The 27105-nt window shown below is 40.4% G+C and overlaps 3 protein-coding genes across 3 annotated transcripts; 2 read left to right on the forward strand and 1 right to left on the reverse strand.

Moving 5' to 3' along the window:
• On the forward strand, positions 1–979 carry LOC311037940 (mitochondrial ribosome-associated GTPase 1-like; the record flags this gene model as incomplete). Its single annotated transcript, XM_084047238.1, has 1 exon — positions 1–979. Exon 1 carries the CDS (start codon positions 5–7, stop codon positions 977–979), a length of 975 nt encoding a protein of 324 aa, XP_083903364.1. The 5' UTR covers positions 1–4.
• A 1694-nt stretch (positions 980–2673) lies between these two features.
• Positions 2674–3888, reverse strand: LOC311037941 (26S proteasome regulatory subunit 6B-like; the record flags this gene model as incomplete). Its single annotated transcript, XM_084047239.1, has 1 exon — positions 2674–3888. One exon carries the CDS (start codon positions 3886–3888, stop codon positions 2674–2676), a length of 1215 nt encoding a protein of 404 aa, XP_083903365.1.
• Positions 3889–4672: 784 nt separating this feature from the next.
• nop14 (NOP14 nucleolar protein homolog (yeast)) lies at positions 4673–25917 on the forward strand. Its single transcript, XM_084047391.1, has 19 exons — positions 4673–4824; positions 6568–6765; positions 7592–7726; positions 8077–8215; positions 9085–9236; positions 9814–9960; positions 11576–11698; positions 12356–12490; positions 12774–13134; positions 13892–14022; positions 14775–14860; positions 15278–15413; positions 15759–15860; positions 16268–16421; positions 17303–17462; positions 21684–21831; positions 22481–22599; positions 22699–22854; positions 23467–25917. Exons 2-19 carry the CDS (start codon positions 6568–6570, stop codon positions 23564–23566), a joined length of 2682 nt encoding a protein of 893 aa, XP_083903517.1. The 5' UTR covers positions 4673–4824; the 3' UTR covers positions 23567–25917.
• The last annotated feature ends 1188 nt before the right edge of the window (positions 25918–27105 follow it).

Consider the following 27105-nt stretch of genomic DNA (forward strand, 5'->3'; position numbering starts at 1 on the left):
AACTATGAGACTTTATAATGCACTCTGCGATGCGGGCCCTTTTAGAACCCTGTTTGATTTCGGTGAACGTGAAGTGGCGTGGTGGTTTCCTGGACACATGGCAAAAGGGCTCAAGCAGATGAAGTTCAACCTGAAGAATGTGGACTGCATCATAGAGATCCACGATGCCAGAATTCCCTTCTCTGGAAGAAACCCTCTGTTTCAGGAGAGCTTAGATGTCAGACCTCATGTGCTCGTTCTGAACAAGATGGACCTGGCTGATCTGTCTGGAAAACAGCGAATCCTGAAGCAGCTTGAGAGGAGCGGGGTAAGAAATGTTCTCTTCACAGACTGTGTCCGTCAGCGAGATAAAAACATCAAAACACTGGTTCCCATGGTGACAGAGCTGATTGAGGGACATCCCCGTTTTAACAGAGATGAGAGCACAAATTATTGCCTGATGGCGATTGGCGTACCAAACGTGGGGAAGTCGTCTCTTATCAACTCTATAAGAAGAACATATTTAAAGAAAGGTCGTGCCTCCAGAGTGGGCGGGGAACCAGGTATAACCCGAGCTGTCCTGACCAAAATTCAGGTATGTCAGAGACCCATTGTGCACCTCTTGGACACACCAGGAGTCCTGCCTCCTAAAATTGAGAGTGTTGAGACTGGCATGAAGCTAGCTTTATGTGGAACTATACTGGACCATTTAGTTGGTGAAGACATCATCGCCGACTACTTATTGTTTTCTCTGAACAGACTAGAGCAGTTCAGCTATGTTGAGAAATATGACCTCGGAGAACCTTGCGATGACATCCAGAATGTTCTCAAACGAATTGCTGTCAACCTACGCAAGACACAGCGAGTCAAAGCCATCACTGGAGTAGGAAACATCACCATCACGGTTCCAAACTACACGGCAGCAGCTTATGATTTCATCAGAGCCTTCAGGAAAGGAGAGCTGGGACAGGTCATGCTGGACCGAGCCATGTTTAACTGACATGATTAAACACTGGTATAGCAGTTTGTCCATAAGCTGGAAGCTTATGGACAAAGATGGACTGGAAGATAAACCATAGGGGACTGTTAGTCTCCTAAAATGGATGAAGCAAACATTGGGCACAGTGTACACAACAGGGTTTTGTGTTTATTAGCATAAAGACATTGGTAATAAAATCTCTATTTATTATGAAAAACCTTTAAACGTTATTTTATATAATAATACAAATTAATTGTTTACAGAGTGATAAGACTTGTTATAGAGGCTATTGTGCATAGATACATACAGGTGTGCCTTGGGATTCTGACTTGCCCTTTGGTGTGCCTTGCTTGGGCACAAAATGTTTGAAAACCCACTGACTTAAATGAAGTCAGTGAGCTGCACAAACACCATTGATTAAGTCTTAAATTGTATTTGTGCAGCTCACACACGCTGGCTGAAGTAAAAGACTGAGGATAGAAGGTTTTTAGGCCCATGTCCTTTGGGGTAATTTTGTCACTGTACATAGCACACTGAAATTAGTCCTCTGCATTTACCCATTCTAACTATTAGGAGCAGTGGTTGCTATTAATACAGCGCCCTGGGAGCAGTTAAGTGTTAATGTGTCTTGCTTCGCCACATACACTGGGTGGACTGGGGGCGAAAAGAAGACCTTTTGATTCCCAGGTGGCCTCTCTACCCATCCACAGCTTATGGCTGCCCCAAAGGTAATGGTTAATGGCTGGGAATGGAACTTGTTGATTAGGGGATTTAGGGCATTGCACCAATGTTATGTGCCCTAACCACTTGGCTATTAGATTGATTATAAATCAGAATTGGGAGGAAGATAGAGGAAGATGTAATTTTTTAACACCGGTCAGAGAGGCCCACAGCTCAGCTCAGCTCAGATAGGTAAAGGATCCTTTGCATATTTAAGTGCATCCCAATGGAACATCCTGGACACGCAGATCAAATGAATTCCCACCCTAAGCACTTTTAAAAGGTAGAATACATATTGGCTAACTTGAGAGAGTAGCCGAGTTGATCATGTATGTAGCTCCGTTTTTACTTATTATTATAGGCTATTGTTGGAACAACGATTGTATTTGTGGATTTGATGTAAATTGTGTACGGTATTTTTTATTATTTCGTATTGAGTATTATTTATGTATGTCAATGTCTGTTTTGTGTATGGGGACCACAGTGGAAATAAGTTTATGACTTAACTGTGTTTTGTTTTTTGATTCTCGATTATCTTTATAACCTTCTTTGTATGTTGGTTGCAAGCAATTACTTAAATTAAATCAAATCAAATACAATGGATGAAAAACTACTTTAGAGAATATTTTGGGCCACTGCTCAGGACCCTATGATAAACACATGCCTCTTATTAGGGACAAACACACACATGAGGACTGGTAAAAAACGAGTGTGTATTTGGGCAGAAGTTGGGCGGACATATTATGGGGACACACTGCTGACCCCTTCGGTGCCACACCATAAAAAAAGATGTGTCTCTCTGTCCTTGGATTCCTGTCACTCTAGTCTACGCCCTAAGACTGAAGCCCCCACCTAAAAAAAAGGCTCTAAGATGTGGTAAGTCCAACATCAATGCAAGTTAGTTAACAGATGCTTTATAGATACAGACACATACAGTGTCTGAATGCCTCGCTTTTGTCCCCAAAGAGGGGAATGGTAAAGAATGTGTTTTAGGTCTACTTGTAGAACTCGTGTTCCTGCTCATCCTTCTTGATAACCGTCTTGTAAGCTTTCTCAAAGTCTTTGGCCAGGATGATGTATCTGTTCTCACGCACTGCTAACATGCCAGCCTCCTGGCAGATGGAGTTGATGTCGGCCCCTGAGATCTTATCTGGTCTGGACACGCTGTCTTCCAGGTCCACCTCTTCAGAAAGGTTCATCTTGCTCGTGACGGTGGTGAAGATCAGGCGTTTCTGCCTGCGGTCCGGAAGGGGAAACTCAATCTTCCTGTCCAGACGTCCGGGACGCAGCAGGGCCGGATCCAGCGTGTCCGCTCTGTTGGTGGCCATGATCACCTTGACGTTGACGTTCTGGTCAAAGCCGTCCATCTGATTGAGCAGCTCGAGCAGGATTCTCTGAACCTCCCTGTCGGCTCCGGTCTGCGCGTCGAAGCGCTTTGTGGCGATGGCATCGATCTCGTCGATGAAGATGATGGCGGGGGCGTTCTCCTTTGCCAGCCTGAAGACGTCACGCACCATGCGAGGCCCCTCGCCCAGGTACTTCTGGACAAACTCGGAGCCCACGACGCGAATGAAGGCGGCCGTGGTGTGGTGGGCCACGGCCTTGGCCAGCATGGTCTTGCCACAGCCCGGAGGCCCGTACATGAGGACACCCCTGGGCGGGTCGATGCCGATCTGTTTATAGAGCTCAAAGTGCGTGAGGGGCAGCTCCACGGCCTCTCGGACCTCTTGCTTCTGTATGTCCATGCCTCCGATGTCGGCGTACATGACGTCGGGCTTCTGGTCGGACGTCAGCATCATGATGCTGCTGTCGGCCTCCGGAGGCAGCACGTCCACCAGGGCGTTGCTGTGCTTGTGCAGGGCCACGGAGGCGTTGGGCTTCAGCAGCTCCCGGTCGATGGTGCTCAGGATGCGCACATAGTAGTTGGAGCCCGCGGTGGAGCTCACGATGGCCGTGTTCTGGTCTATGGCCTCCAGGAACTGGCCGATGACCAGCGGGATGCTCTGTATCCTCTTCACCTCCTCCTGGGCGTGGCGGTACTCCTTCTTCAGGTTCTTCTGTTCGTCCTTGATGTACTCCTCCTGCACCTCCAGAAACTCCAGCTCCTGCTGCAGCTTCTTGAATCTGCTGAAGAAATCCTCTAGATCTTCGGGTTCTGGCGTTAGAAGAATGAACAGATCCTTCTGATATTTGCTCGCTACGCTTAACATTTCTACAGCAACTATATCCTACGTGTCGGATTTATCTGCGACCTGTACCTTATATAAATGTCATTTGTGGTGTAGAGTGACGTCACCAGCATTGCCCAAATATGGTGCCAACCCTGGCAAGGAATGTGATTTGTGCTAGAGATTAGTTTCTTCTGCATTCTCCCGCCCTCTCTGCGGTTGCAGCCAATAGCATTTATTTAATTTCGGATATAGAAAGAAAGATGGCGGTTAGGGGTTAGGGGGTTAGGGGGTTATGTTTAGGGTTAGGTTTAGGGGTTAGGTTTAGGGTTAGGGTCCCCACATAATTTAGGGGGGGAGGGGGTCCCCAGATGACAGTGAAGTGACAATACCTAAAGAATACAAGAAAAAGAAAAAGACCATTACTGCATCAAAAGTAATCAGTAATGTCAAATAGTATGAGAAAGGGGCAAAAATTTAGATCTGCTATTTTCACAATACTTATCTGAGTCAAATAAAATGTAATGCCTCAACTCCTACAATTCCAAGTGCTTGTCAGGGTGGGGGGTCCCCACTCCCCAGCTGATTCCTTTTGGGGGTCACGGCCTGAAAAGGTTGAGAACCACTGCCATAAGGGTCCATTTGGTTCCATTTGTACCCTCTCAGAGTTATGGCTGGGGGTCCTTTAAAAATTAAAAAGTGTGAGAACCACTGCAATAAAATAACACGACTGCTGGAGGAGTCGTCCTTTATTTTAGCAACACTAGAGGCGCTGCAGGATTTTCACCGCAAACTCTTCTCGAGTCCCTCTTGTTTTGAACTTTAACCCAGCAGCAGCTCCATGCACGCTGGATTCTACAACAACGTGGAAAAGAGAATAAATGATGGGTTTTAAAGGTTAATGTTGGGACATCGTTACTATTAGAGCTCTTCTACCATCTGGATTGTAATTAGGAAACTTCTCAATAAAACCTCAAGGTAAGGCACCACACGCACACTCCATGTTTGGGATTTGTTTAGCCCTGGTCCAGAGCGTTAGTGAGTTCTCTCTGCCAGCAGGGCTGCCAGATTATAATTTCGATAAAAGACTTTATTTGAAAATAGCCGGTAGATCTGCAATTTTCAAATAGGTGACGTATGTGTTAAAGTGCTCATGTGTGGCCCATATAATCGCTTCTTTTGGACTGGTTTTCCTAGACCTGGTTGCTTGTTTCTCTCACTGCTCTGCTTATAGACTGAACATTCCACTGCCGTGCGAGGTCTCCGTCTTTAGTAAAAGAAATAAACAACCACTTCGCTACTCACCGAAACAAAGGCTGTTTTGTGTTGTTGAAAGTCTATTCTCCAGGGTGGGGAAGCCTCTCAGCACCCCACCTTCTCTGTATAATATAGATCCATAGCCTAGAAGGAGTTCTCCTTAAGGCTATGGGACTTTCGAGCCTTTGCGCTCGCACCACACAGGCTGCATTGCCTCTCGTCTGCAGTAAAAAATACTCTACTCACCAAAACAAAGACGGTTTTATGGAGTTGAAAGCCAACTCTACTAAGTGGGAACACTCTGAGCCCCCCACCTCACGTCTAAAATACACTTTCTTGGCCAAAATGTTGAATATTTCACCGGAAAGAAAACATTATCTAGTTACTCCGCTGCGCCCTCTACAGTTCCGGCCAATGGAATTTTTCTAGTGACAAGATCTGTAGAGGGCGCAGCGGAGTAAATAACATAATATCCGTCTGGTGGACATATTTTATTTTTTGCCCAAAAAGTGTATTATACAGAGAAGGTGGGGTCATGAGAGGCTTTCCACCCTGGAGAATAGACTTTCAACAACACAAAACTGTATTTGTTTCGATGAGAAGTGAAATCGTTACCTTTATTTTTTACTAAAGTTGGAGACCTCGCACGGTAGTGGAATTGTCAGTCCATAGGAATAGCAGCCGCTCCTAACAGAGCGTTAGAGAGAGAACCAGAGCTAGCTGAGACAGTGTCAATGCTATAGTAGTGAGATACATTTATTTAATATCTGTAATCTCGAAAGTGATATTAGTTAATGGTCATTAGTAAATGTTAACTAATGCTGCAGAGACATAGTAGTAGATATCTGTGCCTACTTTTCTTCTTTAATATTTCAATATTTTATTATTATTTGTATTCAGTGGTGGGAAAAGTACTTAAATCTCTAGGGCTATTACATCTCTTACTTAAAAAGTATCAATACTGCAAGTAAGTAAAAGTCCGGAATTCAAAATGTATTTGTGTAAAAGTACAAAAGTATTGGTATCAAAATGTACTTAAAGTAGGCTACTCATTATGTAGATTAGAATGTCCCATTTCACAAGTTTTCAAATGTATGAAATGTATAAACATCTTTTGAAAATAGCAAATCTACAAGCTCATGCGAGGTATTGTGAGCTTGTAGATCTGCTATTTTCAAATGGCCGAAATGATTGAAATGACTGAAGTGGTTACTGTATGTTTTGTAATAATAATACAAATCTACAGAGTAATTTAAGTTGTTCTATTATAATTATATTGGAGTAAAAGTACTATATTTGCCTCTGAGATGTAGTGGAGTAGAAGTAGTATTGAAAAAAGACCTCAAAATGTTACTTAAGTACACTAGTACTTGAGTAAATGTACTATTGTAGTACATTTAATGATACTTTACACCAATGTTATTATTGTTATTAGTATTATAATTATATTATTATTATTGCTAGATGGGGAAGCCGCAGAAAAAGCAGCAGAAAAATAACCCGAGCCTTGCTGACAAGGTTCGTAAGACCAAGACCTCTACTCAGATCAAGAACAACCCGTTTGAGGTGAAAATCAACAGGAAGAAATTTGACATCTTGGGCAGAAAAACCAAGCATGATGTGGGTTTACCTGGTGTGTCTCGCTCCAAAGCCATCAACAAGGTAAGACAGTTCTTCCCAGTTCATTGTCTATCAATCAATCAATTTATTTTATTTGTGTAGACTCAGGGGTCCATTAATCCATCTGTGTAACCACTTTAACCATTATTATATACTTTGGCTATTCAAAAATAGCAGATATACAAGCTCATAGCGCAGCACCGAGTGCCGCGCTATGAGCTTGTAGATCTGCTATTTTTTTTAAACCTCGAAAATGTGTGCAAATCTTTGAATGTGTATATATATATGTATATATGTATATATATCCCTGGAAACATATTTTTGTAACCTAGCTGACCTGGCGGAGACCTGTGCTACCCCTACCATGCTATTTTTAAGCCACTTTTAACCTGGTGTCCCTATTTTTAGACATGTCATTATAGGCGAAAAGTGTAAAAACAAAAACATAATGCAATTTTATCTCTTATTTTATACTTTGTTGTAGAACAATCTATAAGTCTATAGTTAATTAACTGTTGCACCCGTAGCTCTCTCTCTCTTGAGTCGATGAATGACTGTCCCAATGATTATACCAATCACTACCCATCTGACCCCATTCCGTGTGTTTGGGGAAAGATTATAGCTTGATCTCAATGAGGGTTCTGTCGTTCACAAAGATGTCGTTGCAACAGTGGTTAACAAAGAGGGGTTTAAGATTTAAAACAAATAACCTATTACGTTTTTCCAGCTTTTTGGAAGTCAGTCCAGCCTGTTTGGGGTCTCATCCCAGCTCAGTGTGTGCCATAGTGTGTGTTACATGCGAAACTAGCTCAATTATGTGTGTGTACATGATGAGAATGAGATCCCGGATGTTTGTCATACTCCACAGAGAAAGGAGACCCTTCTGAAGGAATATCAATCCAAGAACAAGTCCAACAAATTTGTTGACAAAAGGTTTGGGGAGTATGATTCCAAGATGGAGCCGGAGGAGAAGATCCTACAGAGATTTGCCTTGGAGAGACAGGTGAGTCAAGTCTACTGATGCTGAATCTGGATTACGATTAACCTCTGTAGTGGTGTGTGGTGTAGTGGTGAGGCCAAAATTGGTTCTGCCCGTTTCTCCTCAGTGGCTGGAGGAATTGATCTGTAGCCATTAACCATTACCATGTGCACCTAACAGTGAAGCCCGTTTTCCGATTACACGAAATCTCAGCTGTTTATTAGCGTTTTTGTATTCACTGGCTTCCGGGTTGCCAGATCATGTGCGCATATCCCCCCACGGCGTCCCTCTTCTGGGGGCAAACATTCGTTCGAAAATAGTCCAGTCAGCTTGGTGTAGGATTTTTAAATGGTTAATTGTCCAATGACTTTCAGCGCACCCACGAGAAGAAGGACATCTACAACCTGAATGAGGAGGAGGAGCTCACCCACTACGGCCAGTCGTTGGCAGAGATGGAGAAATTCACCCATGTAGGAGAGAGTGATGATGAAGAGGAGAGGGGCGCCTTGTCAGGTGTGTTTATTACATCGATAAATGATTAACAGTTTCACCCCTAGTTCTCGCTCCCTTGAGTGGCTGAATGACTGTCCCAATGATTATACCAATCACTACCCATCTGACCCATTCCATGTGTTTGGGGAAAGATTATAACTTGGATCGCAATGAGGGTTCTGTCATTCACACTTTGACATGTTGGACAGGCTATTTTTGAGTAACTAAAAGTTAATTATTCATTAACTTCCCCTACTAAGACATTGAGTCATAATATACCAACGCCTACTGAGCCTCCTATGTTTGATTTATAAAGAATAGCAGATCTACCAGCTAAGCTGCTATGTTTGGTGCGTGACGCTGTCGTACGACGGGAGTATAAATTAAACGCTTAATGCTTAACTCTATCGCCATTGTGCGCTCCTGATATATTTATTGACAGGCAGATATTGAGTTAACCCATTCAATCCGGGAACACATCTGTGTCATTTTAGATTTCCTTGGCTATTCAAAAATAGCAGATCTACAAGCTCATAGCTTATGAGCTTGAAGTTCTGCTATTTTTGAAAAATCGTGAAAATATATATTTTTTGTAACATTTGTAACTCAAATCTTTGCTTCTGGGGGGTCCCTGGAACAAAATATTTTACAAATGTTCGCTTTAAAGATTTGAACAAACTTTGACGGGTTTTAGCAGATCTACAGCTCGTAGCGTGGCACTCGGTGCCGCACTATGAGCTTGTATATCTGCTATTTTTGAATAGCCAAAGAAATCTAAAAATGACCCAGATTCTTTCCCGGTCTAAATGGGTTAAAGCCGTACCGTCATGATTGCCATGTTTGTTTGTTTACAGTGACTGACTAACCTGACTATTGTTTGTGTCCACCAGCTGAGCTGACTGCGTCCCACTTCGGGGGAGGAGGTGGTCTTCTGAGGAAGAAGACTCTAGGAGAGGAGGAGGAGGGGGGAGGACGTCTGAACAACACCAAATCCAGACAAGAACTTATTGAAGAACTCATCCAGAAGTCCAAACAGGAGAAGGTTAGAACGCATTATAACGTCACCTCAATAATACATAGGGCTGCAACTGTCGTCTTCTTATCTTCCTAGTGATTAATATTCTATCGGTTACTTTGTCGATTAATCGAATAGTTGAGAATGTTTTTATTTTATTTTATTTTTCGTTACATGCCAATGAATCGACACGAGAGATATAATCTACTAATTAACCATTATTCGCTATTTTATACTTAGTTGTAGAACGGTGTTGTGCAAAAATATAAACTCACAATGCATCGTATTGTGACTTATATCTGCTATCTTTTGTATTATTGCATAAATGAAAAAACTTTATTTTTATTAAAATCAGTGATTAAATTGATAGGCTGATTAACTGCTGCACTCCTAGATCTCTCTGCTTTGTGAGAAGACGAATGACTATCCCAATGATTATACCAATCACTACCCATCTGACCCCATTCCATGTGTTTGGGAAAAGATTATAACGTGGATTTCAATGAGGGTTCTCTTGTCATTCAATGGTGTTTTCATCAGCTAAATGAGAAGTTGTTTCGAGTTCCTATGAATGACAAGTGTTTTATCGTCTTCCTTCCTTCAGCGGGAGCGGCAGGCTCAGAAGGAGGAGGCTCATGAGTTGACGGAGAAGTTGGACCAGGATTGGAAGAGCATCCAGTCTTTGTTGGCGCACAAGAACCCCTGCAAAGGAGGTCCCACTCCCACTGACAGGTTCGAAGAGAAACCCAAGGTATTATGACCAGTTCGGGTTCGTAGTCGGACTAGGGCTGCCCCCCAGTGTTGATTTTGACAGCAAATTTTGATTTAGTTTTAGTCATAGTCTTCTGAATACAATTCCATTTAGTTTTATTCATATTTTAGTCTCCTGAAAATGAAATGTTTTAGTTTTTGTCTAGTTTTAGTCGACTAAATATCATAAGATTTTAGTCGACTAAATCTACAGTTGAATTAGTCGACTAAAATGTATTCTGGCGGTGCCTTGATGGCTTCGTAATGGCTGATTTTACACTTGGTTGCATGCTGAAAATAGCCGATCTACAAGCTCACTGCGACGCGTTGTAAGCTTGTAGATCTGCTATTTTCAGAGCGCAACACACAAGCGCGTTTTTATTTTGTTTTCGTCAGTGAAAAAAGGTTGTCGACGAACATTTTTCGTCATAGTTTTAGTCGACGAAATCATGTTGAAATGCTGCCTCCTGAAAATGTACAATTCAGTCGGAGATTCTTTGATTCAAGCACTTGTCTTGTTGTTGTTTTTGTCTGTTTATTTTCTTCCCGAAAGCATCACGTTAGTTTCATATGACTCTGCTGCACTTGACTATGTAACATGGTCTAAATCAGCACTGAAATGCTTGCAAATGTACCGTTTTGTCAGAATTATTGAAATCAGCGATCAAATCGATAGGCTGATTGTGAGAGGATGAATGACTGTCCCAATGATTATACCAATCACTACCCATCTGACCCCATTCCATGTGTTTGGGGAAAGATTATAACGTGGATCTCAATGAGGGTTCTCTGTCATTCATAGTTAGTTTCATATGACTCTGCTGCACTTGACTATGTAACATGGTCGAAATCAAAACTGAAATGCCTGCACATTTTGTCAGAAGGTCTTATAGACCATTATATATGAAATGAATAGTCGAATATTTGCATTAAAACCCAGAGTCTGCTTCAACCAGTATAATTCTGAGTCGGGTACAGCCCTATTGGGCACTATTGCCTTTAGGGCTGTCATGATTATGACATTTTGCATGACGATTAATTGTCACACAAATAATTGCGATTAACGATTTACTGTAATTGTTTTTTTGTTGTTGAACACTGGAATATATGAATAGAAATTACATTTCTGCTTGGCTTTATAGTTGCACAGAGCAGATATGACAAATAACCTAAAAATACAAATAAATGACTGACATTTAATAATTTTATACTTTAAAAAAAAAGTCAATAGTGGAAATAGCCGATCTACAAGCTCACAACATGTTGCGATGCGACACGATGTGAGCTTGTAGATCGGCTATATCCACTAATTTTGAAAATGTTTGAAAATATATGAAGATCTTTCAACATGGAAACTATTATGACGATTATGCAAAATAATTGCGATTATGTAATAATTGTCACGGGTATAATTGCCTTACTCCTTCTATGAGCAGTTTTGTGTCCTAATTCATATCAAACTGGGGGTCCTTGAAAAATAAAATGTTTGAGAATCACTGCTGTACCTAACCTCTCTCTATAATAACGTATTGTTGTTGGTGTTAAACCGGACCAGGATGGCTGTGCACCGGCAGGCTTCACATTGTTGTGGTCTTGTGTCCTCTCTGTCCTTCCAGTTGGATGAGTATGACATGAGGGTGAGGGAGCTGGCCTTTGAGATGAAGGCACAGCCGTCAGAGAAGCTGAAAACCCCGGAGGAAGTGGCGCTGGAGACAAAAGAGAGACTGCAGAGACTGGAGGTCTGTCAACACAACTGGCACTTTGTCTATAGAGAGTCACTGTATGGGGAATGCACGATTGAAAGGTCATCATATCTGTATCGGCGATATCTGCCTTTAATATGCAATATCGGTATCGAACCACCAAGTAATATATATCGGTTGTAGTAGATATTTTATTTTGTAATCTATTTTACGATGATGAAGGCTTGCAGATTCAGTCGGTGTTTTCTAGGGAAGCTTTCAAAAGGTTCAACAAGTTGGAAAAATCTGCAAAAAATTCTACATTGAAGTTGTTTGACAAATATGTGCATCAGTAGGCCTGATAAATCAGTTACTGTATAACAGGTGTAAGGTAAACCCTACTGGAAAGGTTTATTACGATATCGTCATTGTAAACGGTCAATTTGACGATACAAATCATTTAAAATAAAAACATTTCACTATCGTGCATCACATAATACTGTATATTCTGACTGTCCCAATGATTATACCAATCACTACCCATCTGACCCCATTCCATGTGTTTGGGGAAAGATTATGCCTTGGATCTCAATGAGGGTTCTGTCAGTCAGACTATTTAACCACATTAGATTTGTTGTGTCACACAGTAGTTAACCACATTAGAATGTTTGTGTCATAGTTAAATGTTGGTTTCTACATGGTCCTTTTGCTTAGGCGGACCGTCAAAGGAGGATGCTGGGAGATGTGGTCCAGGACGGCACTCAGAGTCGCACCCACATGTCTGCCGACGACCTCAACGACGGCTTCATCCTGGACAAGGAGGACAGGAAGACACTGGCCTATAATCAGGTAAGTGTTTTGTTTGTTAAAGCTGCAATGCATAACATTTATGAGCAGAAATGTCTGCTGTTAGCTAAGCTGGAACACCTTGCTTTAATATGAGCTTCAGGCAGTACTGCTGGTCAACCAGTAGGTGTCCTGTCCTGTCCGACACGGCGGTCTAAATGTCTCAATAGAAAAGTAAAGACACCACCACCTCAAACTAGATGTACTAGTTGTATTGTATTAACATACTATACTATACAGATTGGTTAAAATAACCTTTTATGCATCTCTTATTTGTCATTGGAAGGATGGAAAGTGGAACATAGAAGAAGAGTCGGGAGACAAGGAGGATGAAGATGATGATGGTGAGGAGGAGGAGGAGGAGGAGGGATCAGAAGAAGGAGATGATGAAGAAGAAGAAGAAGAGGTAGAAGGAGATGATGAAGAAGAGGTAGAAGAAGGTGATGATGAAGAAGAGGTAGAAGGAGATGATGATGAGGACGAAGAAGACAGTCACTCAGACCTGGACTCAGAGCAGGAGAGTGGAGGAGAAGAGGGGGAGAAGGAGGACCCACAGAGTGATGTCACCCCCCAGAGGAGTCTGACGGAGGAGGAGAAGAAGAGCCAACAGGAGGCAGCCAAAGCAGAACTACCATACACCTTCAAAGGTACATTAAATATGATAACCTCTTATGTCCAAAACCGTTCCTTGTCATTCTTTTTTTTTTTTAAACATTTAAAATATTAAAACATGCATTTTTGTTGCTGTCGGATGGAGACCTTGTATGTCCAAAACCATTCCTTTTTATTAATGATCGTTTTAAAAACATAGTGAAAATAGCCGCTCTATAAGCTAGATCAGCTATTTTCACTACTACTTTTGTGCGACACTCTTGGATGATGCAGTAGGGCATTCATTTACAACGAAACATAAAAAGTTGAAATATGTAGACATTTCTGCCTGACAACAACTACCATGTACCTTCACGGGAACATTAAATATGATATATGACCCACCACAGTGGTTCTCAAACATTTTCACGTCAAGTACGCCCCAAATGTGTATGTATTTAGCTACGGACCCCCATCTGAAAATATTTTCAGAGGGGGGGGGGCTTTCAGATGGGGGCTAAGGTTGGGCTTACCCGACCTCACCCAAAATTGGAGTCATATCATACGTCATAGATATGTCACAGATGACTGACGTTACAGGCTGGCCACATGAAGTCTTAGATCCACACGGATCCCATCTGGATCCCGACATCCACATGATTACAGATGTTTTCTTTTTGCAAACATAAATAGCAACCTTGTGGTTATAAATACTACCTGTAGACATGCATGTCCTTTTTTTATAAAAGATTCCCTCTTTTGGTCTTGAAAAGAATATGCTGAACCCTTCCACTCTCCTCCTCCTCCTAATAGCTCCAGAGAACTTCAGTGAGTTGAAGGCTTTGCTCCATGGACACTCCCCCGACAACCAGCTCATCATACTGGCCAGGACGCAGAAGTGCAACCACCCCAGTCTGGCTGCGGGCAACAAGCTCAAGCTGCAGGTAATTTGCTTTGTGTTCTCAAACATGCACATTTAGCCCATTCAATCCGGGAACGCATCTGTGTCATTTTAAGATTTCTTTGGCTATTCAAAAATAGCAGATATACAAGCCCTGCCCATAGCTACAGTATGAGCTTGTAGATCTGATTCTTTGAGTATTGAATATATACATTTTGTTAAAGTGAACATTTGTAACTCAAATCTTTGCTTCTGGGGGGTCCCTGGAACAAAACATTTTGAGATGGGGTTCAGCGGCCAAATGCATATCTAAAAGAGATGGCGGACCACCATCTCAAAATATGTTGTTCCAGGGACCCCCAGAAGCACAGATCGGAGTTAACCGCGCTATGACCTTGTATATCTGCTATTTTTGAATAGACAAAGAAATCTTAAAATGACACAGATGCGTTCCCGGTCTTAATGGATTAAGCCCGTCATGTCTTATAAGTCTGCATTTTGTTGTACGATATTAAACGTAAATGTTGCCATTTGATCAGATTTATCTTCAGCTAATTGTCCATCAGCAGTTACATTTAATACATAAACTGCATATTCCACAATCACACTACAAATATCCAACATGGTTGACACAAAACAGGCACTAGACATTGGGGGATAGAAAATGTATTTATAACTACTATTTATTAGTTTGATTGTAATGTGAGGGTAGTGGACGTAAGAAATTGTTGTGGAAACAACACAACTGAACGCTGTTGCATGAACTAATGAGATTTCCATCCGTGTCCCTGTCAGAAACTGGTTGGTTTCTTGTTGGAGTATGTGGGAGAACTAGCCACCAGGAATCCACCTGAGCTCACCACCATAGACAAGATCATGCCGTGAGTTTCTTTCACTTCTCTCTATAGCCCGACTGATGCCGGATTTTCGGGTCCAATCCCAATTTTAGAGAGTTCTTGACCACTTACTCTGTTCTCTGACCACACATAAAAACAAATCCTATTCTAATCAATGTAAGCCTGTAGATCAGCTGTTTTTTGAAAACGTTTCAAAAATGTCCACCTATAATGACATGCACAAAATAGGGACACCAAGTTAAAAAGGGTTAAAAATCATGACACATGGCAGTGTAATTGCCGGTACTGATCTCGGCAAGAAACTCGAATAATGGCCGATAGTATCAGTCTGGCTCTGCTCCCTTCAACTACTCTTTCAACGTTGTATTTATCAAAGTGTGACTCATCTCTCTTTCCATGCTCCATCACTTTATCCCTCGCTCCTCCCCTCCTTTCCTCTAGTCAGCTGTATGCTCTGAGCCAGATGTTTCCGGATGCTTCCTGTCAGGCCATGCAGTCCATCCTAGCAAGAGGGGCTCAGACAATGGAGGAGACACTGAAGGTCAAAGGTCACGTTGCCTTCCCATCCCTAGACATGGTAGGAATTCCTTTCATGCCCTTCGATTAAGTTTCTCACACGATTTCTGTTGTTTTTATACTTATTGCTGTGTGAAGCGCTCTGTAAATCTGCGTGGAAAAGTGCTACACAAATGAATTATTATGAATCCAGACTCAAAATGACATGACACTAACTCTTTTATAGATCTGTTTACTAATATAAATTATACATACCCGCCTAATCCATATGTGAGAAAGCATGGATGGGATCCTATTACAAAGAAATAAAAGGCTCTGTCTGATCTCATTATAGTTTCCCACTTTTGACGTTTTCTTACTTTGTGTGATAACTAATTTTTTATTATTTTTATACGTGTGTATTTAGGTGATCTACGTGAAGGTGACGGCCCTGTTGTTCCCTACATCAGACTTCAGACACCCGGTCACCACTCCTGCACTGCTGTACATCACTCAGGCTCTCAACAAGGTACAGATAGGGGGCTGTGTCACGATCGTGACATTTCACTCGACGATTAATTGTCACACAGATAATTGGATGTTGTTGTAGTCTGCAGGAGTCTGCAGTCCTGAGATAACCTTCTCATGGTCAACATGCCATGTTTGTCTCTTTTATCTTTAATGAATCAATTGGTGTATAGTTTTGTTTTCTAGAACCTATTTAGCCACATAATCATTCAGTCATGTATTAAAAAAAAGAAATAATTATTGCATCACAAGTAATTATCACTCCAGTGCACCCCATTAAAACTCTGACAATCCATCAGATTTGAGTTTAATCAGTATTTATTTTGATCATGGGGAATGAATATGTATGTGTTTCTTCAAAAATCCTTATATTGCCCTTTTTAATCTGTGTGTTCATTGTGCCCCTAGTGTCCAGTGAGGTCATTGCAGGATGTGACATCAGGTTTGGTGCTGTGCTGTTTGGCAGTGGAATACGTGTCCCTCTCCAAGCGCTTCCTGCCCGAGCTCATCAACTTCCTGTGTGGAACGCTACACCGGGCAGTGCCTGACAAGACCTCTATAGGTAAGCTACACACTAGAGATTTTAGCCGCGGATACCCGTGGATTTGGGTCATAAGAATTAATATATTCATTAATGGCGGATGAAATAATGCGGAAAATATTAATGACATCTATCTATATTATAGCTTTTAAAAAGGGCGAAATCTCTGCGAGAATTTGTGGTAGGCTGTTTTAAAGTGCAGTCATTTTTCATCAGGCACGAATTAGCAGCCGTGCATTGTGTCGGTGGGGTCCTTCCAGGACACAAAGGCACAAAGGCAGCTAACGTGAGAGTGAGAGAGAAACTTAACACGTTCACTGCCAGGGGTTTTCTAAAACAGGCTGTAGCTTCTGCCAGCATTTTTAAGCATTCTGGCTAATCTTTCAAGAACCACAGAATATCTATCTCCAGTATGATCGATCCCCTGATGGTTGCTAATCACGGAGGGTTTCACTGTGCTTCCGTGGAAAGAAAATGAAAAAAAAAGTGAAAAAGTGATGGAAGACAGAGTGTGGTGTGCTGTTACCATGGATACTTACTGGTGAGCGTAACAGTGGTGAGCTTGTCCATCGGCTATTTTCCGCGAAGATATTTAATGTCGATCGAAAAACAGAAACTAGTATAAAGCCCTGAGGGACTCCACTGATGAATGTGATTTTTTTCCCCCCCATATCGTCTGTGGGACGTAGTGGGGCAAATCTTTGAATATATATATTTTTAAAGCCAACATTTGTAACTCAAATCTTTGGTACGGGGGGGTCCCTGGAACAAAACATTTTGAGATGGGGGGGGGGGGGGGGGCTCCGCATCCAAATACATATCTAAAAGAGATGGCGGACCACCATCTCAAAATATGTTGTTGTTCCGGGTACCCCCTGAAATGCAAGGTGTTGTGTTCTCAGGTTCTTCAGTGGTGCTACCATTCAGGCCATCAGGGAGGTCCAGTGAGCTGCTGGTGCTGTCAGACCTGCAGTCCTGTCAGAGCTGGAGCAAGAACCAGATGTCACTGTCAGCTCTGCAACACCTGGACCTCCAAAACGACACGCTCAGAGACCATCACAGGTAACGGCCCGTCTAGAATTCTAGTGGATTTTTGTGCCCCACCCACACAATTTTGGAAGCCAATTACATGCAAACCAGTGGTGTGTTCTAGGTTTTTTCAGAGGGTATTCGATAATTATTCCCTGCAGGACATGCGCGATACGCTAGCGCGTTTTCAATGGATGAAATGATGAAGTTATTAGACTGTATACGCTTTCCCCCCAAAAAATCGACACTGTATGCGGCGTATACAGCGTAACCCGGTAGAACACACCACTGATGCAAACAGCATGGAATATCAAAACTCTGTGTGTGACGCTCATTGTCACGTGTCTCCCATGACCATTTGGACCTAATTTTGGTGAAAGAAAATCATGTTTTTGCAACAAACACTGACATTTGTAGCATTTATGGTCCCACCAGTATGTGCAAAGAACAAAACGCAGCGTTCCCTTCAACAGTCGTTGGACTGTTGGAATTCTGATTTTGTCCTGTGTTCCGTTGCCAGAAAACATTCTTTGAAAATATGCATATCTAACACAGGGTCCCCACGGTCATGAAATTCCTGGAAATATTTTGAAATAAAAATTTAAAAAATCCAGTACTGGAAAAGGTTTGGAATTGATCAAACTTCATCAAAGGTCCTGGAATTTATCAAGGGTCCTGGAAAAATATTTGGCTATGCATTGTTTTTGGCTATTGATTTTTTTAACACAAAACATTTTCATAAACATGTATAACATTACACGAAATATGTAACATAAGTAATTTTTCGCCGAACGGGATGTGTGATGGCAGCCTAATGTATGTCTCAATTGTTAGGTTGCACTGCATAGGGTGCCAGGTTGGTGTCACGTGATAAAAAGAACAGAGCTACAAGCTCACAACGTGCCGCAGCGTGATGAGTAGTTAGCTTGTAGAGCTGTTCGTTCAGGTTGTGTGTTTGCTGTCCCAACAAACAATTGCGAGCAACATGTGAATAGTCGGTGAAGCGTAAACGAACTCAGTTCAAATATATCGGTTGAACTAGTAGTATGATCCACAATACCAGGGAAATGTTTGTTTAATACTTTGTGGCTTACAAATGAAAAGTTTAAAGACTGGGTAAAGCGAGAAGAGGACCCGAATAGAGCTGGCTGGTTTTACATAATTATGTTCATCCCTCCTCCTGTCTGACAGTATCCTCTTGTTGAAAACTTAATAGGAAAAACATAGGAAAACATACAACAAAAGTGTAATTTAAAACATCCTTGCATCCTTCATTACTTTTAAATTCATAAATGGGGCAAATGCAAGGCAATATAATTTAGAAAAAATAAGTCATACGGATGCCATAATGAGTCTTGTATTCCAGTGAGCTATGCCCTAATTTTGCACGAAATTTGTAATGGAATTGTACCATTCTATATTCTATGCTTTATTTTTGCTACACTGCCTATCTTTGGGCATTGTACATAGGAGTAAGAGACACATTATTGCGCTGAATGATTGTTATATAGGCCTGGAAATTGGGCTAAATATTCTGGAAAAGTTTTGGAAAAGTTTTGGAAATTCATTGCTAAAGATGTGTGGGGACCCTGCTAACATCACTAATACATTCATTAAAGTGGGGGCAGGGACAGGACAGGGTGCAGTGTACTTCAATGATTGCTGCCTCTGTAAAGGTATTGAAGACAAAGCTACGCCTGTACTGTTAACTCCTTGTACAAGCGAAGTACATTATGTACAAACTAAATGTGTGTGTTGTTGGATCCAGTGCTGTGACGGAGCGGCCAGCATGCTTTCACACGACAGCTGGTGTGTGTGGGCAAGGTTCTAGCATCACACACTGACACAACTCTATAAACAGGCCTCAGCCAACCACTCATGTAGGGCTGTCTGTCACCACCATGACATTTTACTTGATGATTAATTGTCATACTAGTAATGGCGATTAACAATTTAATTGTGGTGTTGGCATTGAACATTGGAACATATCATTTCTTTTAGCCTTTGTAAACAAAAATTGCACAAGACAAATATACAAAGAAATGACCCACATACAGTATTGAATCATTTATAATAAACCCATATATTTTTTTCACCTGAAGACAGTGCCTCAGTGCCTTTGTCTGCCTCACCATAAGCAGAACTTTGGTTTCCTTTGCTTCTATTCCTATACCTGTTCCACTGAAGAGCACCTGTTTTGAGCCACTGTGATTGAACCCAGGCAGTGCCTCATTTTTTTCTATTTTGAATTTATACTTTCAAAAAAGAAATGTATAGTGGAATTAGTAAGATATGTCAAAATTCTACACATTTTCATTTGAAGGGAATATCTCTCACCTGGCCAGTTGTCCAGCCTACAACTATAATATTGTCACCGTTGAGTGGAAACCGTTTATGTCCAAAAAGGGTGTTCCAAAGGATCCAATGTAGCTATTATTTAGTCACAAGCTCTTGTTAGCATTTTTCATTGGTGAAATATTTATAAATCTCACAGACAGAATGAACCACTTCCACTTTTTAAACAAAATATCAACAAGCTGCTCTTGATTGACACTCTTGTGTGAAGTAAGGCATTCATTTATCAGAAAAACCCACAAGCTGAAATATGGAGATACAAGGTTTCTGCCCGACAGCAACGATGGGTATCTGTATCACTCAGCAGCAGAAAAAAAATGCCACAACAAGTGAAAGTTCTGCTTTTACACGGACCAGTGGATTCATCTCCAAAGAGAGAACTGCGCATATTTGTGGGGCAGATTCACCAGCGGTGCAGCCAAAGAGCCACATGTCACAGAACAAGTCGACTGTGAAGCTGCTGGAAAAGTTTAAGACATTCAAAACTCCATGAATATGAAAGTAAAGCAAAGGTATAATAGATGAAGTGGAAATAATGTTTTTTTTCCAAATTATTTTTTTCAGTGTGCAGCTTGAATGAATACAAAATCTGCTCCAATGTATTCGGATTCAACTTAATTGTCACATCACAGGTTTACATGTGTAAAAAAGAGGGTGAAATTCTTTGTTGTACAAGCTCCCATAATTTGCGGTTTCAAGAAAAGGGTAAAGAATAGAGAAAGGAAAACACGTCACATATATCATAATATGAGCAATGCCAGTATACCTGACGAAGACCGGAGAGGCTAAAATGTATCTTTTTTTTTACCGCTCTGTTAATACATTATTTTAGGAGCATTAAGACGGTGTGCGGACCTTCTCTTTTTCTTTACAATGTCAAATGAGGTACATGGTTAAAAATCCCTTGTGAGTATAGTCTCCTGTGCAGGTGAGTGAGACCTCACTTAGCAGATAGGCAGTGTATACATAAGTCACAGTACACAAACGTATATACAGTATATACTGTACTGCATATACACAAAAGAAAATGTACATGTGAGGTGTTAGTGACTGAAACACGCAGAGCAGATTAGATTAAAGATTTGGCCCAATGCCGCGTTCAGTTCATTCACGGTGGCGTTTGGACTCACCAAAGGTATTTCTTGGCGCGCTCGCACATACTCCAGTCTGGTTCCTTGGCATCCAGCAACACTTGTTTTTGCATAATAATACCCCAACGTCACCCGTGGGTCTATTGTTTCTGTATTTCCTAATTCCTTCTGTGTTTCTATATTTTCTATGTTCTTGCGTGCCTGTGTGTGCTTGCGGTAAGAACTGTCGCATCTCCCGGGGTCCAAACACACCAGGAGTCACACGTGTGTGTTCATTAAATCAATGATTAGGTGACGTTACCCACCACCAATACGTCAACTGCCCCTTGTGGCCTGGCGGTGCAATAACACCACTACTATAAGAAATAATATTCAAAATGAATCAAAACACCCTATTTGCTCCTACAAGAGCAATGAGCTACAGTGGGTGATCAATGTAACCTCAAGTACATGTTTGTCTCAAACTAGACGGATGCTTTCTGTGGTGTCATAATGAATAAATTCATCTCAAGTACGCAAGTCCTTTCTTTGCGTTGTTGGTATTGAGAAACTGCCAATATCTGTGTTCATCTATTCAAGAAAGCGACTTTATTCACCAACTTGTGAGTGTCATTAACTCTGGAGGCAGTTAACAATGCTCACGTTCATGTTCAATAGTTGCAAACAGATACATTCAGTTAATCATGCTCATTGAGACATTAATGAAGTGCACCAGTTACCAACAATATTGTCCTGCTTTCTAATTTAATTTGTGAAATGTCTGATGCTTGAGAATTAAATATAACACTTTGTTAATGACTCGATGCAGGTTGACTTGTCTGTCCACCTGCCTGGACCTGTTGAAGCGCTCCTGCCTGCTCTACAAAGATCTGGTTTCATTTTCACACATCTTCCAGCCAATTGGAACGCTACTTTCAAAACATCTTCCTGTCAAAACGTACCCAAAACTTTTACAGGTTGGTGCAAAAGTCTCAGGAGTTATGACAAGAAAATAACTGATTACTAGGGCAGTGTAAAAGTGTAGTGTAAAAGCCGAAATGACCACCTCACCCAATATGGTACCATTTCTGTCCACTTGGTCCGTCTCTCAGTGGCTGTGTACAGTCCAGAAACCTGCCTACCAGTGACATCATTGACAGTGATTGCAAGCTAATAGAAACTACAGCCTTTAACTTCCTCGAAAGTTAACATGCTGAAATGGAAGCCGAACCTGGCTACCGATGATGTCACTGGTAGGCAGTTGTCTGAACTGTCCACAGCCCTCCTCTGAGACATGGACCCAGTGGACAGAAATGGTACCATCATATAATGAGCATTAGTGAGGACCAATTATATGAAGAAGATACAGTTGAAAATGGGTGATGTGGTCCTTTTTTTTAGACCAGATTTATGACCAACTACCACTGCAGATGTTAGTTGTATTATATATTATCATACTCTACCTTACAGATTGGTTAAAATATATATTTTTAAATGGAATGGCGCTTTACTTTATACTCCATTGTACAATGGCGTCACCAATGTGCAACGCTTGATTGTTTTTTCTTGGCATGAGACAAAGTATGAATCAGGCTATAGTTCGACGTTGTTCTTCTCGTGTACCAGGAGCTTCACACGGAGATCTTAGAGAGCATCAACGGCGCTCCCAGCATGCTCAGACCTCTGGTGTTTGAGAAGAAGAAGCCCATTCCATTGAGGATGTTCACGCCAAAGATTGTGGAAATGTAAGTAGACCAGAGTCCTACTTCTTAAGCTCATTGAACCTGAACTAGACTTTAATATCTCTGAATATCTCTCTCTCTTCTGCATGTTTTCGTCAACAGTTTGGACTACGGGAGGAAGAAAGGCAGCAACCGAGAGGAGAGGGAGAGAGAACGGCTGAAGCACAAGTACAAGAAAGAGTTCAAGGGAGCTCTAAGAGAGGTCCGGAAGGATTCGCGCTTCCTGGCTCGAGAGAAACACAACGAGATAATGAGCAGGTGTGAATGAAACTCAATACCGCAATCTGGAAGGAGAGACAAAGATCTGAACACCACTTTAACCCATTAAGACACCTGAGGTTCCGATTCTACAAAATGTCTTCTAAATCCCTTTTTGATGTTGCTATGTCAGTGGTTCTCAAACTTTTTCATGTCAAGAACCCCAAAATGGATATATATTTGGCCGCGGACCCCCATCAAAATATTTTGTTCCAGGGACCCCCAGAAGCAAAGATTTGAGTTACGAATGTTCACTTTAAAAATATATATATTCAAAGATTTGCACACATTTTCTCGAGTTTTCAAAAATGGCAGATCTACAAGCTCATAGCGCGGCACTCGGTGCCGCGCTATGAGCTTGTATATCTGCTATTTTTGAATAGCCAAAGTGTAAAATAATCACCGATTATTGGTGAAATCTTTCAAAAAGGTTGTCAAATGTCAGAAATATGTTCACCATTTCTCGTACAACAAAGCATATAAGCTTTAAGTGGTGAATGATTTTTGCTTTGTTTGTCCACAGCAAAGCGTGTGAATTTTGCTTTTGTAGGATGTATAAACCAGATTTTCTAACCGCTTTAAAATCCTTTTTTTTGTTGTTGTGTGTATCAGGGATGCAGAGAGGAAGAGGAAGGTGAAGGAGCTGTTTGGCAGTCTGGCCACTCAGGAGGGAGAGTGGAAAGCTCTGAAGAGGAGGAAGAACAGAAAGTGAAAGCTTCTTCTCTACACGCTTTACTGACTGTCAGGTTGGCGTCCATCAGACTGTGCAGACGTTTTGTTTGCAGGTACAACCTGAGCCGCTGGGAACTGTTACCTTTTTTTTACAGACAGAAGAACATATACAACTTCCCTGCTGTAACATTCGACATAACTGTTCAGGATTTGTTTTCGTTCTTCTTCTTTCAGTGTGCACATGTTTTTTTTGTTTCTGCAAATAGGAACGCGTTCATTGTTAAATGATGTTATTCCACCTGCTTTTAATCAGTTGTCCGATGCCGTGGGCACTTTTAATAGCTATCCGAGTGGATCAGATTTAGAATTTTGGGTGGTTCGAAACAAAAAAACTGCATTGGAATCACTTTGATACTCTACCAAACAATAGCAATACTGTATTATAAACAGCAAGAATGGATTATAAACAGAAGTATTCAATGATGATTCAATGATGAAGTACAAATGTTCTATATTCAAATATATTTGCTTGTGAAGGGACAAGATCTACACAACTAAATTTAACCCATTTAGACCTAAGGCTGATTCTAAAAACACCTTCTAAATCCTGACCTAAGTTTTTACCTCTGTAGCTCCGAAACTTTTTCGGGTGGGGAAAACGAGTCATTTTCGATGCGCGATCCCTCCCCCATTGTGACTCGCATGAGAGATGGTATCGTTCCAGGTGTTAGCCAGGACCATCGTGCACGCATGCATTGTTTACATGGATTTGCTCGTCGTGGAGTCTAGAGCTTTAAACAGCGCAGCGCAACGGTGAGATTTATGGCACCGAACGTAATCTGTTTTGATAACATTCTGGCACCCGATGTGTTAAGAGCCAATATAGAAAAAATCGATTACAGAGAGAGAACAAAGATTTAATTGAAGTGTTCAACAATAGATGGGTACAGAAGACAAACATTTTATAGCCTAGGTTTGAATTACATAATTTATAGAATTATCTCAGCAAACATATCAATAAGAAATATAAGTTTGTTTAACCGAACAATATTAACACCCAAAATCCATATCTGATACTCGGATGGGGATTAAAAGTTTTGAACTCTTGGGCTCTAGGTGATTAAATTCATTTGCCTGTCACCAGTTGGATTTCTGATTTCAATTATAATTTCTAATTAAATAGTTAAGCTAAATATGTAAATGTAACATTTGTTATAACATTTGTTATAAAGGCAACGCGTCACATTATGACGCGTTGTGTGCTTGTAGATCGGCTATTTTCACTTGCTTGATCATTTTTGGAAATATAATGACCAAAGTAGGGATGTCAGGTTTAAAGTGGTTAAGAGTCGGTCATTATACAGTAGTAACAGCATGCAGTGCAGGTTTTGGTATTTCTAGATCTTGTTGGCCCACTGTGAACTGTTACATCAACACTTTGCATTCCAATAACTCATGTCACGTGTTAGTGAAATACAAAGATTGTCTCAGACAACCTGGAAAACCCCTGCATTGTTTTGACCCAGACTGGTTTGAAGTTGAACCATAGATGATTATAACAGCAAGAGGGTTATTATTGAGAAATAAACACAGACAGGGGGACAAAGCGAATGACACAAAGCGAATGGGTCTTCAGTCACTCATTTTTTACCTTGATATTTTTGGTCCAGGAAGTAATGATTCCCACCAGGTTTAAGTAAAAAAAGTCCACATTTTCCGAAGGTTTTTTGTTTTAGCTATTTCATGTTTTGGTTTTGGCATGTTATTTTGGTTAATTTGTAGTATTGTCTAGATACTGGATGGCAGGCATCTGATAGACAATGACATGCACAGGTTGTGTGTGTATATAGGAAGCACAAGTACACAGGTCAGGTGCATTAATTAGTGTGGGCGCAGAAGTGGAGCACTCAGTTCTTACCAGAGACATTGAAAAGACAAGAAACTGGGCAACAAGAAACCAATAGAGACTATATAAGTTAACTGGTACGTTCCTTTTGGCGGTATATACTGTATGTGATTAACCTTTGGGTTGGGGTCAAAGGTGAAAGTCACAATCAAGGTGAAACATTTCCTAATCTGTCATATCTCAGGAATAGAGAGACATCAGAATAAGATGTTGGTGCAGGCTGGGTTTGCAGCCCCCGGTACAATTTGTGTTTTCTAAATGAATGTATACATAATATATTGATAGATGATCACAAAGAAACACACCACACATACTGCAAATGCAGCTTGACAGAGATTGTTTTTTTCTTGACATATTTTATTCCAACATTTAACAAGTCAAAGTAAACCCATATCACAGCAGTTCATTTGAATGGTTTGGTTACATCTCTTTTAAAAATGCCATTACGTATTTGATCATCTGTTCTCACCAAACTGATAACATACTGTACAAAAAACAAACATGAATACAATAATAACTTCCAGTATATTCAACCTAAAAAACAGTGACAGTATCCACACAAAAATAGAGTAGGTCATTATATTTCCATTTCAAGAGATTAGTGTATGCTGTTCATTTTATATAGACACTTAGGTGCTTTTTAGAGGGAATATTGTGGTATACAGTATTTATATATTCATATTTACGTCAAAGCCACAGGGTTGACAGTACACACATACACACACATAAACAGAACACACACATGCACACTCACAAACGGAGCACACGCACCTACACACTCACACAAACATGCCTCCCTCCAGGGGTCAATGGGAGGCAGTCTGCGTTAAGGGAGGATGAAACGTAAGATGATTTTGTAGTTTTCCATTTAAAAAAACTACAGCAGGGTAAAACCATGTCTGGCTGACCTAGTGACCTTATAGTACACCATGATGCAAAAGCAACACAGCTACAGTTATCAAATGAATGATGGGTGTTCTATTTAGGTGTGCCAATGTTTATTGACAATGCTGTTGACTAACGGTCTATGCTTGCACATTGGCACACCCCTGTTTCTGGACACATCTAAATCTAATGCACCCATTATTAATTTGAGTACTGTAACTGTTGCTTACATCATGGTGTACTATAAGGTCAGCCTGCCATGCTTTACCCTTCTGTATTGTAGCTTTTTACCACTTAAGCCCTGTTTTATACCACCGTGTATATATATATATATATATATATATATATATATATATATATATATATATATATATATATATATATATATATATATATATATATATATATATATATATATATATATATATATATATATATATATATATATATATATATATATATATATATATATATATATATATATATATATATATATATATATATATATATATATATATATATATATATATATATATATATATATATATATATATATATATATATATATATATATATATATATATATATATATATATATATATATATATATATATATATATATATATATATATATATATATATATATATATATATATATATATATATATATATACATATATATATATATATATATATACACATATATATATATATATATATATACACATATATATACATATACATATACATATACATATACATATACATATACATACATATACATATAT

The sequence above is a fragment of the Gymnoscopelus microlampas genome (assembly GCF_963454915.1).
Source record: "Gymnoscopelus microlampas genome assembly, chromosome: 21".
In the NCBI taxonomy this organism is placed as follows: Eukaryota; Metazoa; Chordata; class Actinopteri; order Myctophiformes; family Myctophidae; genus Gymnoscopelus; species Gymnoscopelus microlampas.